The 16937-nt window shown below is 35.7% G+C and overlaps 1 protein-coding gene across 3 annotated transcripts; it reads right to left on the minus strand.

Moving 5' to 3' along the window:
• Positions 1-563: 563 nt before the first annotated feature.
• Positions 564-13437, minus strand: LOC128189463 (uncharacterized). 3 transcript variants are annotated; one of them, XM_052861087.1, is made up of 20 exons: positions 13299-13437; positions 12147-12269; positions 8962-9122; positions 8577-8802; positions 7889-8238; positions 7563-7788; positions 6200-7458; positions 5802-6039; positions 5407-5526; positions 4755-4865; positions 4264-4381; positions 4010-4167; positions 3641-3812; positions 3220-3485; positions 2773-2921; positions 2502-2664; positions 2218-2364; positions 1618-1962; positions 1347-1445; positions 564-1262 (listed from the first exon to the last, which is right to left on the minus strand). In XM_052861087.1, the coding sequence occupies exons 2-20, from the start codon at positions 12169-12171 to the stop codon at positions 910-912; spliced, it is 4686 nt and encodes a 1561-aa protein (XP_052717047.1). In that variant the 5' UTR covers positions 12172-12269; positions 13299-13437; the 3' UTR covers positions 564-909. The 3 variants fall into 3 exon arrangements, with proteins under 3 accessions (XP_052717047.1, XP_052717046.1, XP_052717048.1); XM_052861086.1 differs by lacking the exon at positions 13299-13437 and adding an exon at positions 13137-13278; XM_052861088.1 differs by lacking the exon at positions 13299-13437 and adding an exon at positions 12370-12457.
• Positions 13438-16937: the final 3500 nt, after the last annotated feature.

The following is a 16937-nucleotide window of genomic DNA, read 5'->3' on the forward strand; positions in this document are numbered from 1 at the left end:
GACGTCCTCGTGTCAATAACTGCTGTCAGGTGAGCAGACAAATTGAATAACGCGCGTTATCCCGTTTTGATAATTTGTGTGCTCAACTGACGGCAGTTATTGACACGAGGAAGTCAAAAATAAATCACTTAATGCTTATATTTATATTCCCTTAGAGATGAAGTCAATTATTTACTAAAATAAATCGATATAAATTGTAGATCATGGAGGGAGTAAATTAGTAGCAGCAAGAACAGCTGTTTTACAAAACCGGTTTAAACTGGTTATCATATATAAACTGTTGAGTTGAGTTCGACGAGTATGAAAATACATGTATAATCCATGAAAAATAACTCTTGAAATTTTGCTTTTAACAATAAAATAAACTTTTTTGTAAATACATGTGTACGTTGAGAAAGGACCCTTAGTGCACAGGGGCATCGTATCCGCTCTACACTCTATGACATATATATAAATAATACACAAGGGTGTATTATTTATATATATATCATAGAGTGTAGAGCGGATACGATGCCCCTGTGCTTAGCGTTTGAACTCAGTATAATATGAAATTCAGGGAAACATCCAATATTTTAATTTAATCATAATTTTGATTCTCTTTTTTCTTAATTACATACATGTATATAAAACAAAAACACTCTATAATATAACACGCACGACTGTACCGCTTGCATACTGGAATCCCATTTTGATTGTCCAAGTTATACTGCACTCTTAGATTACCGGTATATACACATATACACAACAAACAAAGACACCATAAACATACATGTATAGCGACATACTTACTCATAAATACATAAGTATTACTCTAGATACAACATTTCTATTGATAAGACGACGAGGTAGTATATCGTTTTACACTTCTTTCTAGAAAAATTAACACTAATTATAGATTTATAATTTTTTTCATAAACAGTCTCCAAGAATGATCGTGAAATCGTCGATAGAGATGCTGGCACTTTGGGAGTTGACTACGCCCTGAATTGTGACCCGGTGGGGGTAGTGTTTGTAGGACATCGGGACGGACAGCTGCTGCCACGCGGAGCAGTCGCCCAGTCTGTATCGTCTGCTCCAGAGAGCATTCCCGGTGATGACGTAATTTCCGTAGACAAATGACGTATGTATGGATAAAACAGTATCGTGACACATTTTATATCTAACTTTCACACAGTAGGACGAGTCCATGTTTCCCAATGGCTGATACAGTACTCCTTTGGTTCTAGGCGGTTTGTTATTTCCATCGAAATGCATATATCTCTCTAAAAATTTTAAAAAACAAGTGTTAGTATTATAAGCATTGAAAAAATATCATAATAACGACACTTTGATAGCAATAAACATACCACCGTTTTCTTCTTTCATCTCCCAAACAAAGAGTGAGTCATCTTGAGACAGTTCACATCCATTTTTCTCGTTAAAGTCACATTCTATGTGCCCATCATCTGAGGATTATATATATATATATATATATATATATATATATATATACATGTATATATCCACATATATAATAATCAGAAAAAGATTACTAACTTTCTATAAAAACAAGTACAATTCAGAATAATCAAATTGTTTAACGTGGTATCTATCTAGTAGAGAAATTCCTATTCCAACCTTTGCATTTTCCCGCAACTAATTTGACGTCATCAATGGCGACTCCAGTAGTGTAGGTGGGCTTCAGAGGAACCGCCGTGATATTGAGCTGGGCCACACCACTATCGATAGATATATTGACAGTGCTCCAGGTCGACAGACCCTTTGAGGCTGACCACAAGTCAGTGACGTCATCACCTTTTTGAAGGCGAGCGGAAACCTTAAGTCTGATTGAGTCGGGCCTCTCAAACACATAGCTCAGTGACATACATGACGGTTGGGTGATTGAGAAGACCGGAAGTTGAAGTACGGCAGGGGACAGGTCGTCGTTAGAATTGAAAGGTATTTCTGCGTAAAGGTAGTGCCCTGTTCAACAAAGTAGTTATAAATCATCAGATGTCAACAGATTTCCTGATACCCTTTTCTTGACGATAAGCAAAAGTTTCATGCAGACCACTTTCGATTGACTGTTTTTAACATTTGAAACCAGCAGTTCACTTGTAATGCTTTAAAAGGTGTTATCCTTCATCTGTTATGGTTTGATAGGTATGACCATTCACCTGTGATGTTCTGAAAGGTATGATCATTTACCTGTGATGTTCTGAAGGTATGATAGTTTACCTGATATGTTCTGATAGGTGTGGTCCACGGCAGGTCGCCCTGTGGCGGTTACTCCCCCTGACTGCCGTGTCCACATAAACATGTCTGCTGACAGGTCGATGTGTCCACATGAACCGGAAGTTTCGTAATCACAGGCTATCGCCGGACCTAGCAACACAGCCATTGACATATAAGTGATATTAATTCCACGTGCTTAAAATAAAGTATATCCAATACATGTACAATATTACCTCAAGGCATGGTTAAATTCGCCGTGAAAAGAATGACAAAGGTACAAATCTAACCTGATGATTGGGTGATGTTTGTGATCCACCCTGTGAAAGCGTCCACTCGGGTATACACCCCCGGCTTGTGGAGCTGTCCGCACGGTGACTCCCCCCACGTAGTCACCCCCATCAACATCCAGTGGTTCCGAACCCGACAGACCAGGGGACCCCCGCTGTCTCCCTGTGAAAACACCATCAGGACGTGTTACTTTATATCATCATTCAATGTCGAATTAGCAAACTATGAAAACTAAAAAAATAGATGAAATGGACAGCATGTGTTTCTCACTTTACAGGAGTCAATTCCACCATAATCGTAGCCAGCACAGAACATGGAGTCTTTCACTTTGGCCGCATACGCCTTCTTACATTTGGACTGGCTCCACAGTTTGATCTTAGCATGGTGAAGCATGTCCGGCAGAACGGTAGTGTAGTAGTCTACGGTATATACAAATCTAAGTCAATAAACTCATAGTATATACACCTAGTGTATGTAGTATACACTGCATACGACAAAAAAAGTAAGTGTTTTAGCCGGATGTATACTTTATGGCACAGAATAATCTCGCAACGATAAAAGGGATCAAACAGTAGACCACAAATACTTGATGCATTGATAATCAATCTTTAGTTTTAAAGACGTAGAATTCCACATAAAGCAATTTAAATGAATGCAAATCAACCGCCATAAACATTTTTTTCATCAAATTATTTTGGAATTTCTAAGAAATCCAACCTTCAATGCGGGTCACACCCCAACCGGAAATGTAACATATAAGACCGGAAGTGAGTAGTTGCAACTGCTGTGGGATGCATGCTTTCCGGATAAAGTCGTTGGTCCGGACTTGGTTTTGTAGGTGCAGGAGCGCGATGTCGGCGTTGTAGATAAAGTCGTGGTCTGGGTGACGGATGACCTCTATCACTCGGCGGGAAGTGACGTCAGCTTGAGTCAGGGAAGTCGTGCCGAACTGAGCCCTGATTAGATAGGGTGTTTTTGAGACACTGAAAAGAATGAATAATTCAAAGATTACACTGTTGCCTCGCTATATCAATTCAAAATGATTGCCTTACTGTTATAAACTTACAGTTATATGTATATTTGAGATTCAACGTTATTTAAGCTCCTGAAAGTAATTTGATCAATCAGTGACACTCACGACTCTACACAGTGCCCGGCCGTCACCACCCACCGGTCCGCCACCAGAGTGCCCCCACACAGGAAGGAGTTCCCCACCATTAGCGCCACCGTCCAGGGCCACTGGCCCCTGTGTGAGACGCTGCCCCCGAGAATGTACGGCTGCATGAGGTCACTGCTTACTTCACCACAAGCTGTGAACCATATAAAATTCAATTTTGTTATATTTCATTGGCTAAATAGAAAACGGTAAGAGAATATGAAATTCGTGAAGAATTAGTCCTTAATAATAAATCACTATTCATTATAATGATAAATATTGTTTAAAAAATGAATGCCTACTATACGAAGCTGTTAACATTTTGAATTGTAATGAATGGTTCCTTTATACCTGCTTTTTGACATTTGAGATGAACTTTTTGATTACTAGGACACCACGTTACTATGGACAACAAATCACGTGACAGAACTGTGTCCATGGAGATGGTGTCCTTCAGACCAACATGTACCAAATTGTTGCTGGTTTCAAACCACACGCTATCGACAACGCTGTCAAAAGGAGGCATGCAGTTAGAAATATACACTATTTAAAAAGAGCACATTGAATTTTACTTTCCATGTGAATCATGGTAAAGACCTTTTCACCTGAAAAACTGGTCGGCACAGATAAGATCTGCGAGTGTGGGGTTCCAGGCATCTCGGCAAACAGGAAGATGTTTGTTGCTGTAGTGAATGAGAATCTCTGAGTCCTGCGTCAGTGAAACTGTGAATTAGACAAAAGCTTTATATTTAGCTTAATAGTAAGGATTTGTGATAAAAAAAAGTAGAATGACGGAAAAGAAAATGGAGTGCGAGAGTGGGGGACAGTCGTAAGTAAAATCGATAAAAAGCATCGAGTGGACCCTCTATCAAAGCTTATCATAAACTGAGAGTTAATTAAGCAATCTTTGATAAAAGAGCTTTTAGTGATATAAGAGGCTTAAATTGTAAGGTCCGGGCCAAAATGTTAAATTAAAAAAAAGCAGGTGGAGTTGGGATTGGTGGTAGGCAAAAACACAATTTTGAGCGAGAGCGAGAGTAAAATACTAGAGGAAAGTTCGCTTGGAAGAAATATTAGATGCCGATGATGATCTTACAGCAGTTGGCCTCATCCTCGTGGCCCGAACAGTCGGGGCTGCCGTCACACTGGAGGAAGGTCGATATGCACTGTCCATTATTACATCGGAACTCATCGGGCCTACACTGTCCTAAAAACGATAGAGCAAAATTTTTAATATGTTTTCTGTTCCTTTCAATTAATCGCCCATCAGTTATTTAACATTGTACACTCAATAGAAGGATGATGTACACAAGGGACGTTTTCACTAATACCTATAGCCTCTTCTGTATACTACAAGTATATAAATGATAATGCCATATCAAAGCTTCTGATGATTTTTTACAACGAAGTTGTGCATAGACTTCACACAGACTTCTCTATATGACCCTCAATTCATAAGCAACAACTGGAGACAATAAGGGCAACTCAGTTGACGTCAAAATGAGATTTTCTTTTTAACATGGTGATTCCTTAAAACCTAGTCATGTTTATCTGGAGTGTCCATCATTTTAGTTATCGGTCACGACTTTGTATTATGTAATACAAAACCGACAGACAATGAGACTGAGTTGTATGTTCTAGACATGCTAAGTCATGATCAACAGCAATAAAAGCTTACACTTTATTTTTTCCTCTTACATAATACTTGACACGAAAACTTACCACAGTACCTCCCTAAAGACACTTACCACAGTGGAGCTCGTCCCAATTGTCTGGACAGTCAACCTCACCGTCACAGAACCACTCACTGGGGACACAGGGACCCCCCACACACCGGCTCTGATGTAGGGGGCAGGTGCTCTCCTCGTCTGGAAATATAGATAATAAAACATCATCATTGTCTGCAGCTCTATATGTAGCAGTCATTAAATCCCTTGCATAAATACCAGGTATAATAACCGGGGTATATTAAAACGGTCATTGAAAGAAGTTCTTTTATTCTTTTGAGTTTTTTTTACAGTTTATTTTTAATTCAAAATGATGCAACTGAATTTAATTACCGGTGTATACTAACAACATGTAAAGGAAGGGTTGCTTTATATACTAGACGTAATAAATACAGATAAAGTTTTTGGGGAATTACATTGGGTTTCTATTATATCCACTGTCAATTTGAAACCACTTCTCTGCACAAATCGGTCGGATGTAAACACTATGTAGATCGCAGGTCCTGAGAAAGTTCGGTTCGGCGGTATGTTGGTGCCACAATACTGGTTGATCACGGGGCTTTTAGCGGAGGATCCATTATAGATCTTTAAGCTGTCGTACTTGCACTGGTCGTGGTATTCAAGGTCGAAAATCTCAAACGAAAGCTCCATTTCCTGGAACATCAACAATCTAAATGAGTATTTATCTCTAACATTTCAATCAGAAAGAGAGACCAGTTTTTGAATTTACTATTGAAGCACATAATTCACATTTTTTGTGTCTACGTAGTATAACTATTGCTTCAGAGTACCACATTTTTGGTGTACATGTTACCTGCCGGTCCTGAGAAATTAACACCCACGAGCACCGGACGTCGTTGGGGTACGGACTTCCGGTCTCCATTCCCGGGGACTGAATGCGATGCCTCCCCAAGACAGAAAAGACTCGGTCCATCCCCAGACACTCCGTGGGTAGGGGGCTAGGAGAGGGCGGGGTCGTGACAGGGGGCAAGGTAGTCGGAATCGTTGAAACCGAGGCCGTTTCTGTCTTTAGGTTTATCTTTGTTGATGTGGCTGTTGTTGGTGATACTGTTGAGGGGGGTGGAGGCGGCAATGTTGTTTTTGTTGAAAAGGGTGATGATGATAAAGACGATGATGACTGTGATGAAAATGATGTTTTTGGTAATGCTGTAGGTAATGTCGTAGTTTGCAATAATGGCGTTGAATAGAATGGCGTTTGGATAGTTGGGACACTAGATGGTTTTGAGGGCATTGTACTTGACGACACCGGTATTGAAGTCAAATGGCTCCCGCCAATCTTTTCTCTTCTATCAAACGAAACTACTGTCGTCTCTGTAATGGACACAGCTTCAGGGACTGAATATGCTGTTGGTAGTGCATTTACATCATGTGTTGTAACAGATGGGGAATTCGTCGTATATTTTGTCAATGTTGAAGATTTGGGCACTGCTAATGTTGTTTTTGTTGCTTTGATTGTGAATTTCTTGGCTTTGTCTTCTATTGTTGTTGCTGTAAATAATCTTGCTGAGGAAGTTAAAATACTAACCAAAGTCGTTGCCATTGTCTGTGTTGTTGTTATATGTGCTGCCGTTTGCAAAGCTGATGTCGTAGGCATATTTGATACTGATAATGAATCTGCTGCTTTTGTTAAAGTTGATGATATTGACATAGATTGTGTTTTTGGCATAGTTGGTGAAGATGATGATGATGGTATATTTGAGGATGTTGGCATGTTTAATGTTTCTGACATAGTTGATGTTGGCATAATTGATGTTGCCTGCATAGTTGATGACGTTGGCATAGTTGATGATGTCGGTATAGTTGATGTTGATGTAATAATTGATGTTGTTGAAGGTGTCTTTGACGATTTTTCCGTTGCTAACGACGAGGATTTGTTTTGGTCTGGTGTGTATTGGGATACATTTTTTATTGTCGTCGTTGTCTGGGTTGAGGGATTCGCTGTGGAAGACATCGACGTTGCTGCGTGGGGGGTAGTTGGACTCTGTTCACTGCTGCTGTCCGAGTCGCTTGATGAGGTAGTTGAGCTGGTCAGGGGCTTGGTTGAGGTAGATACTTGATTTAAGTAGAAATTAAACAGTTTTATTCCATTTTATTGCTTGATAAAAAGAATTAAGTTATTCTTAAAATGAAATAATTGAACACTTTTTGAGAATTACCAGTTTCAACTGTCATTTTAAAACCGGATGCGGGAATAATATGATCGGAGTGAAATTCCAAGAGGATGACGTCAGAGGTAGATAGGTACACATTGGACTGGTGCTGCCCACACAGGTTAGCTATGGCGGGCGAGGAGTGGTGGGGTCCATCCCGAATCACCAACCTGTCATACAAACAGTCTGGGTGGTACTCCAACTCTAGGGCTTCCAGATGAACTCTTATAGTCTGAAACAGAATATGAAAAGAAAAAAATACAGATAAAAGAACTTTATATAAAATTTGTCTCCGTATATTTTTGATAATATGTATTCTACTATTAATTTACCGCAACGGAAGCTGATGCAATGGTCATCGAACATTGAAGATTCACAGGATATCTACTGCCTATTTTGTACCCTGGAGAGAATATGGTAAATTTCTCGTTGTCTTTGATATTAATCTGATGTTGCTGAGTAAGACACATTTCCAGATCTATGGTTGTATATTTTTCATTGGCCAGAAGACCACCGGTTGTTGATTTGAAGCTTTCTGTTGTGAAAGTCGATGACGTCACTAATGACGTTGAAACTGGAATTGAGGTTGTGGTTGGTGGTAATGTTGAGGTTAAATAGGTAATAAAAATTGGAGTTGGTGTTGATGTTAGTATTTCAGGATGAGTGTCGACTTCTGGTTTTCCTGTAATTAAAGCAAATTCATATTGCATGTTCGGAGAGTATAAAGCACTTTATATTCTATAGGGTTTTTTGTCTATTTAAAATGCGGTAAAACTTAACTTGAGTTAAATGGGGTGTCAATTTGTCAATAGCTGTGAGATACACAGATAACAAGACCGATTACTGAACAAATACGTGTATTTTTAACAAGAGTCTTTAAAAAAAGGCTATTATATAACATGTCTAGATTATTGACAATAGTTGTAAATTCTTGACGTGTTATGTAAAGCCGCATATTTAAATACTACGAATTGCATATAAAATCCTAAGAATTCATTGCAAGTCTAAAGAATTTTTTACCAACAAGGTGAAGTCTCGCTTTGAATCCTGACCGAGTTTGGATGGGATCGGAGTAGAACTCCAGACAGACTTTGCGTGTGTCTGACACGAGCGGCGGGGGTAGTGTAGTGCCGCAGTACTTGGTGGGGCTGTTCCCGCCGCACGGCCCCGAATAGACCTTGACATAGTCCCACCTACAGCTTGTCTCGTACTCCACATCGAACGAAAGAAACCGGACCTCTATTAGCTGGGAGAGTTGGAATAAGTCCAAGTTAACGAATCGGTAGAATTATAAACAATCGAATAAACTGGCATAATTTATACATTTTCTTTTTTTGAATTATCTTGTACAATCAATATAAACTTGTATATTGTTGTTGATATTTCCATAATGTTTCTAATGTACCTTGTCATATGTAGAGATGTCCCAAGAACACAGTGTGTTCGTAGGGTAGGGCTTCCCTTCTAGAAACCCTGGGGATGTGACGAAAACAGGAGAGTTGTCCTGGAGAACAATAGCCTGCTGACAGGATGTGGAACGCTTGACCAACAGAGTCAATAAGATATCTGTACAAAACAGAGTCAATGGAATATCTGGTCAAAACATAGTAATTAAAATATCCATTCATGTCCAATACATTTTTTTTCGATATTGTCAACATCGTGATATTGATACGATATCGATTTTAACTTGTCAACATTGCCGATATTTCTTAACGTTAACATCGTCGACATCGCAACGTCGACGATGTCGGTACAATATCGAATTTACACTGTCTATATCGGAGATATTTCTTTAACGTTTACATCGTCGAAATTGTCGACATCGCAATTCTTCGACATTTCTTCGACGTTGACTTCGTCGACAGCGTTAACATTGCAATGTATTTCACATTGAACCGATATTGGGTTAATATTGTCTATATCGCAAATATTTCTTTTACGTTGTTCCTTGCAAAGCAATCTCAACGATATACGTAATCAGGAAAGAAGGCATACGATGTAGACACGATATTAACTCGATGTCGATCAACATTGCGATGTCGACGATGTAAACAGGAAATAAGGCACACGATGAAGACACAATGTCTACTCGATATTGGTCAACATTGCGATGTCGACAATATCGACGATGTAAACAGAATATGGGATATGATGTAGATACGATGTTGACTCGATGTCGATCACTATTGCGATGTCGACGATGTAAACAGGAAATAAGGCACACGATGTTGACACAATGTCGACTCGATGTTGGTCAACGTTAACATTGCGATGCCGACGACATAAACAGGATAAAGAGTGTACACTCCAAATGCTAATTTAATAATTATGCTAATATGATTTAAAAACAATGTCTACTCGATGTTGGCCAACATTTCGATGTCGAAAATATTGATAAAACATCGTGCATTGGACATACCTCAGAATATTTGTACAAAACAGAGTCAATGGGATATCAGTGCAAAATAGTTTCAGTAAAATAACTTTATAAACCAGTCAAAAGGATATCTCTATAGAATAGTAAATATGATACTGGGTCTGTAAAAATCAAAGTCAATAGGATATATGTACAAAAAAGAAAAAATGAGATATCTGTACAAAACAGAGTCAATAGGATATCTGTAAAAAAGGAATATGTACTGGACTGTAAAAAAAATTAGCTGTACAAAATAATAATACAGTCTATACTAAATAGACTGTAAATCAATTATCTGTACGAAAGAGAAACACCACCTTTACTTGACTGCAAATGATTAAATACGATAAGTATATGTCCGAATTAAGAATACAATCTATTTTGTACTGTTAATGATTTGAAAGAATATAATTATAGCATATCTGTGATAAAACGTTTGATATAACAAATTTTCAATAAACAATATAATACCAAATCTTTACGATAATAATAGAACTCGTTGAATAATAAATCCGTACAAAATTGCGCCATAGAGGAATCTGCAGTACTCGGTCTGTATTACTACAGATATCTAGATATCTATAAAGACTTACGACACTGCGTGATACGTTATGAATACAAAGCAACATATATAGGCGTTCAGTGCTATCTATCCTTATGCCATAGTAACTTAAATATACAGGCTAACACGTCACACTGATGTTTCATATTAGGTCGTGTCATGCTACAGCGTTTGAAAAACCAACGCCGACGTACGAAATAAATAACAAATGTGCTTTCAAGGAGCACTATGATGTCGGATTAATAAAAAACGACGGTTCTTTTTTACCCTTTAAAGTCGTAATTTTTAATACAGATACTTGATTAGGACGATACAGACTCTTAAAATCCTTCATAATTTAGTCTGACCAAAGTTTTTACGATTTAATTTCAGTCGGAACTAAAAATAGGTTATACGCACGATAAGTGTGTTTTTCTGTACAGTTTAAATCAGTTAAGGGATAGTGTAACAAACATTGTATACATTCCTGGACCTTTGGTAAATGTCTTGTCTTTTACTAATTAACAGTTTTTAATAATCATGGACTCATTGACAATTAAAAATTGTTAATCAGACGTTAAAAAATGTTAAGACAGTTTGAAAATAAGTGAGATTATAGATAGACGTTTCAAAGATTTTAAGCTGAAGATAAAAAAAAATATAGATTCAAATTAACTTTACACAATCTTGCAACTAAAATGATTTTTAAAAAAATTACAAAATGTCTTGCATTTCTAAAATATAATATGACTTGGATGCCTATTTATACTTATCAAATACTTGATATCTAAGGCTAGTAAAAACAAAATCCTATATATAGTCTTACTTGCTCATGAATATTATTTTTTTATCTCTTGAAAATAAAATATAAATATGCTCCCGTAGTAATATCTTCTTATTCTTAGCTAAGGATGTATATAAATATCAACCTTTTCGGTCACCCCCCCCCCCCTACCCAAATTTTCTTACAAATGAATCTACCTTAACCTCTACGATATGGTTTACTAAGATCGACAGATATTTTTTCTTTTAGAACCGGATGTTACTTGAGACTTGGGAATTTCGGAATTTTTACGATGTAATCAACTGTTGATATAGCTGTTCTTATCATCTTAATGGGTGCAAACACAAGCATTATAAAAAGCGACAACGTATAGTACATATGTACTATATCTGACTGAGTGAACACATGTATAACCCGTGCTGTTGTATATATAAAAGCAGCAGTGTCGCGTCATTTTCTGCAACCATTGTGTCTTAATTTTTGTAATATAATTTGATATTTTGTAAATTTGACAATATTCACTTGAGTGAAAGTGAATCGCTTAATTCAAGGCCGCTGTGATAAATAGCACACATTCTTTGAGCGTTTCATCCTTTGTAAATGATGTATGGCTGGCTAAGCTATTTACATATCATTAAAACTTATTAGAGGTGTAAACAGATCAGAAATAAGTGAATAAATCAACTACGTCGTCTTGAAATGTTCACTCAAACACAAAGTCACAGATTATCACAACCACCATGCAATTGGCTCATTTTTGCATGATTTATAAGCTTATAAAATCATGTAAATGTATTTCCTAATAGTGTTTAGTATGATTTAATAAACTGCATGAAAGCTACTTACTGGCAAGGATTACAAGTAATTCCATTCTTCTCCCCTATATTGGTAGGTTCCTTCATAATCTTGCCTTCATAGGGAGGGGCATTGGCAAAATGATCTGCGCATACCCATTGGTTAATCCCAGTCCTATTGTGATAAAATACATGTTAGGCTTTTGTCGGTGATCACCCCCTGCATAAGTATAAGTGTCTGGGTAGACACAATAGAGGGACCGAGCAATTCTTACAATGGACAAACAGTCCCTGAGCGGATTGTCCGACTGGAGACCAGCTACACTTTTGTGTACGAGTCGGTTCTGTGGTGATTATTTCACACTGTCCGGTGTTTAAAAACGACAAAGAGGCCTCGTCTTACATAAATATTTATCTGTTTTATCTACTGTGAAATATTTCAATAGTTTTTACAATTTGTGTACTGTCTGACGGTTTAAAAGCGTCCACTGTTCATCTGACCACGCGTCTACGCAAGTGTCGCATAAAATAGCATAAAAAGAGAAATTCACTAAAATTTTCAAATTCAATAAATTCGACACCAGAGCTATAGAATTTCTCTTTTCATTGCATGTTTTGTCACCGTAAAAATAAATACGAGTGTACGATTCGCTTCTATAAAACCACAGAACCAAATAAATTGCAGGCTATGTAGATTGGTTTCATTTTGCTCTCTTTTTGAAGGACTTATCGAAAGAAAGCAATTAAAATTTATATAAAAGACGCAAAGTTCAATGATCACTAGATGGAATTTTTTTTACAATATTCGTTGATGCACGGTGAGTGTATATGGAAATATTTCCACGCTCTGAATGATATCCTACAAATTAACCCAATACCCCACTGAGCGAGGAAATGTTCACAGATTTATATATGAATTCTAGAAAAAATGCAGTAAAAAGTCTTTAAATACGGAAAAACGGGCATTTTTTAAATTGTAATTTTACGCGTCGATTAAGATCAGCAACAGGTATCGAACCTAATTAATGAGAGAAGTTCTTACCTGTGGACAATGTCTGGCCAGGTGTGTGAAGGTACATGTATTTTGATTCCATTCAAGAATGTTATACTTTTTTCATGCAATGCCCCAGTTATTCTTAGAGTTCCGCCGCGTTGCACCCGCTGGGGTTATACACACAACAAACCTTTCCTCTCCTGTACTCACCTTAATCCGCCCCTGACCGTCCTTTTGACAGGTTCCTCAAAAATTCCTCCTTACATATTCTAATACGCGGTCACGGTTGACTTGCTGTAAGCTTCTTAAATCCATCTATCTTAATCCGGGCATCTGATTGATTGACTGCTTGTGTAAAATAGGAATTTTGGATTGAATTATTTAAGGAAGGATCGGATAGTATGTATCGCAGAAAGAAGAAATATCACAGCTGTAACTCTACTAGCATCGCACAAACAAATATGTCAATCCATCATTATAAATGTGTGTTTTTAATCCGTTAAAACATAACATCAAAAACATCAAAAAAATTAAATATCAGTCATAAAATTTTCACTCGATAATAATCAAAAGAAATATGGGGACGTATGGCGCTAGAATGTTTGTATATAAATGTGTGTGTAAGTCTAAAGTAAGGTAAACTACGTGTTAATACTAGCCCTGATATCAGTCAGAATTTGCTCGGTATAATCAAGGGCCCCATATACATGTGGGGTTATGATTTTGCATAGAGGTGTAATTTATACCGTGCAGTCTTTATACTTCATAGTCAGAATCTTTCTTACAAATCCAACTTATAAATGCATATTTGTGTTTATTCTACAACACTGCTTTTGAACTCCTTGTGGCAAAATTTTTAAAGGGTATGGTCACGATTTTGGTCAAAAATTATTTTTCCAATAATAATATTTACAATGCTCCAGTAAGGCATTTTAAATAGGCAACCGCAATTTGAGTGTCAATCGTTGAGTTATAAGCGAGTTACAGAGCTTGAAATTCTTTGCTATGTAAAGCGTTTGCTGAAGTGAAAATTCCAATTTGAGACCTAAAATGAATGTGTTAAACGTAAGGAACTGTTATTTATATATTTATTTATTTATTTATGTTTAAAATGAATGAAAAGTTGGCAATTTACCTTGAACAAGATTTGTTTACTGGTATATTGAACCTATGTAAACAAAAAAGGGCACGAGCCTTGTCTACATGACAGAGAATTGTGAGCCTTGTATCTTGCTTATTATTCTACGAATGACTCGATCTCAAATTTCCTTTGATCATTAGAAATGCATTTCTAAAGCATTGTAAATAATAAAAATAGAAAAAAGGATTAGACCAAAATCATGATCATGCCCCTTTAAAAAGTAAATAGAATCAATTCATTCTTTCAAAAACATGTTACTTAATGGAGAGGTGTCACTTAAAGGAAAGTTTAGAAAGAGTTGTTTAAATAAGTTTCTGGCTCAAAGACGACAGTTATATTGATTTAATATGGCACATTTAGTTTTTTTCAACAGGATAATTTTTCCATCTAAAAGGACTTTATAAAGATTTTTTTTTTTAAATAAATACCATGTTAGAATTAGCACGGTCCAATTTCATATCAGAATCGTTGTGTTAGACACATTGTTCGTCACCATTTGAGGTGTAAAATTATTAAATCAACCTGATGTTGGTTTAAGATTGAATGTAATTCCTCTGGCCAAATTCTAACCTCTTTTAAATGTACACCAAGTATGACATTTAGTAACAATTTATTAATGTGTTACGGCTCTATTTCCACACATAAGTGTTAGTGATTAAGAAGAAATACTTTTTGGACTGTTGTGGGAATAAAGAACTAGAATTAATTTAAAATTTTAATATTTATATATTACCCTTTATTCACCTTTATGGAAAAAAACCTGTTTTCTGATCTAATCTGCAATACATGAAAACACACATAGATAAAAATTGGAATAAACAATCAAAAAGAGATAAATTAAAAAAAAATGCACAGCTCCAATATTACTCTATAACATCAATTAAAGATAGATATTTTTATAATTACTTAATCATATTAATAAAAAGATATACGTTTTCATATTGTAATTTCTTTATTACATCAATTAAAATGTATCCAAACGTTTTAATATTGTAATTACTTAATAACATTAATTTAAATGTTGACGTTTTTATATTGTAATTACTTTATTACATTAATTAAAGTATTTTTTTTGTATTATAATTACTTTACAACATTATTAGCTGAAATATTTACGTTTTTCTATAGTAATTACTTTATTACACAAATTTTAATTATATAAGTTTTAATAATGTACCTATTTCATCATATCATTTGAAAAGTTGTACACCTAGTTATATGGTATATGGCGAAACTGGACGATTTCCTCTGTATATAACCATTTTTACTAGAATGATTTCATTCTGGGCCAACATAATCAATAGCAGTGAAAACAAGTTAAGCAAAATCATATATATGTATGTACGTATTCTTTTTGATAAGGGACAAATATTAAATCCATGGCTATGCTCTATAAAAAATGTTTTAGATAAATGTGGGCTTTCAAATTTATGGTGTGATCATGAATCGTACCATTATAACTCCAGTTGGATTAAGACAACTATTAACCAAAGGTTAAGAGATCAATTTTTACAAAAATGGCATAACGATATTCAGGAATCGACTAAGGGTGTTATATATAGAATTTATAAAACAAATTTTGAATGTGAACGCTACTTACTCTTGTTACCCAGTAAATTAAGAAAAATATTAGTTAAGTTTAGAACTACAAATCATCATCTTCCGGTTGAAATAGGAAGGTGGGGTATTGTTGAAAGAAGTAAACGTTATTGTAATTTGTGTAATTGTAACAAAATTGGTGATGAATTTCATGTTATATTAGAATGCAAGGCATTAAGTAAATTACGAAGTCAGTTTTTAGATACATATTACTGTTCTTCTCCTAACACCAAAAAGTTTTATGAAATCATGTCTTCAGTCGATTATGTCACATTAAGAAAACTGTGTTTCTTTATTTCAAAAATTAATCATATTGTTCGTTCACCCCACTTACTTTCTTGAACTTTACAACTATATTGTATATATGTAAATATGTTTGTTCTTCTTATGTACCTCTTGTACCATTATATGGTGTTGAGTGAAAATAAACTGAACTGAACTGAAATATTTTCTTTTTATACAAGTATTAGTAATTTCTCTATTAATCAATTAAAATATTTTCCTCTTCATATTGTAAATTACTTTATTACATCAATTTAAATATTTACGTTTTCATTTGTAATTACTTTATCACATCAGTTAAAATATTCTTTTACATTGCTGTTACTTTGTTACATCAATTAAAACATTAATTTATATATTATGGGGTAGATTAATGGCGATCATCAACGATTGTTGTACGAGAGAGAGAAAAAAAGATAAGACATCTGGTCTCTTTTTCGGCAAAAAAAACCTGAGTTCAACATAATATCCGTTACAAAGGCTATACTGAATTATTATAGAGAAAAAAAAGTATGTAAGAATCTGTGAGTATATCATTACATACCCAGTGATAAACGATTTAATGATTTAACGTTGGAATTAGAAAGACACAGTATATCATTTGGGAACTGAACTAGTTTTACTTTCTATTTTCAGTTTCTTACTGATTTGACCAATGATTTCTTGAGCTCGGGCGCATAGACAGATTATTTATGATTTATTGTAAAAGTCACCGCAATTAAGTGGCTTCGATCATCAATCGCCATAGAAAGTTTCATAGTTTGAACATAAGTAAAGTATTAGAAATACAATCAAAGTAAACTTCACATATCATTGTCGCTGATACA

The sequence above is a fragment of the Crassostrea angulata genome, chromosome 6, assembly GCF_025612915.1.
Source record: "Crassostrea angulata isolate pt1a10 chromosome 6, ASM2561291v2, whole genome shotgun sequence".
Taxonomy (NCBI): Eukaryota; Metazoa; Mollusca; class Bivalvia; order Ostreida; family Ostreidae; genus Magallana; species Magallana angulata.

What these genes read in the sequence shown, in the direction of transcription:
- LOC128189463 (XM_052861087.1), bottom strand. Translation starts at nt 12,171, where the DNA reads ATGGAATTACTTGTAATCCTTGCCA. An exon ending in AGCGAGACTTCACCTTGTTG is followed by an intron (nt 8,239 to 8,576) that starts GTAAAAAATTCT and finishes CTTTAATTACAG; the next exon opens with GAAAACCAGAAGTCGACACT. An exon ending in TCTCAAATGTCAAAAAGCAG is followed by an intron (nt 3,813 to 4,009) that starts GTATAAAGGAAC and finishes TATGGTTCACAG; the next exon opens with CTTGTGGTGAAGTAAGCAGT.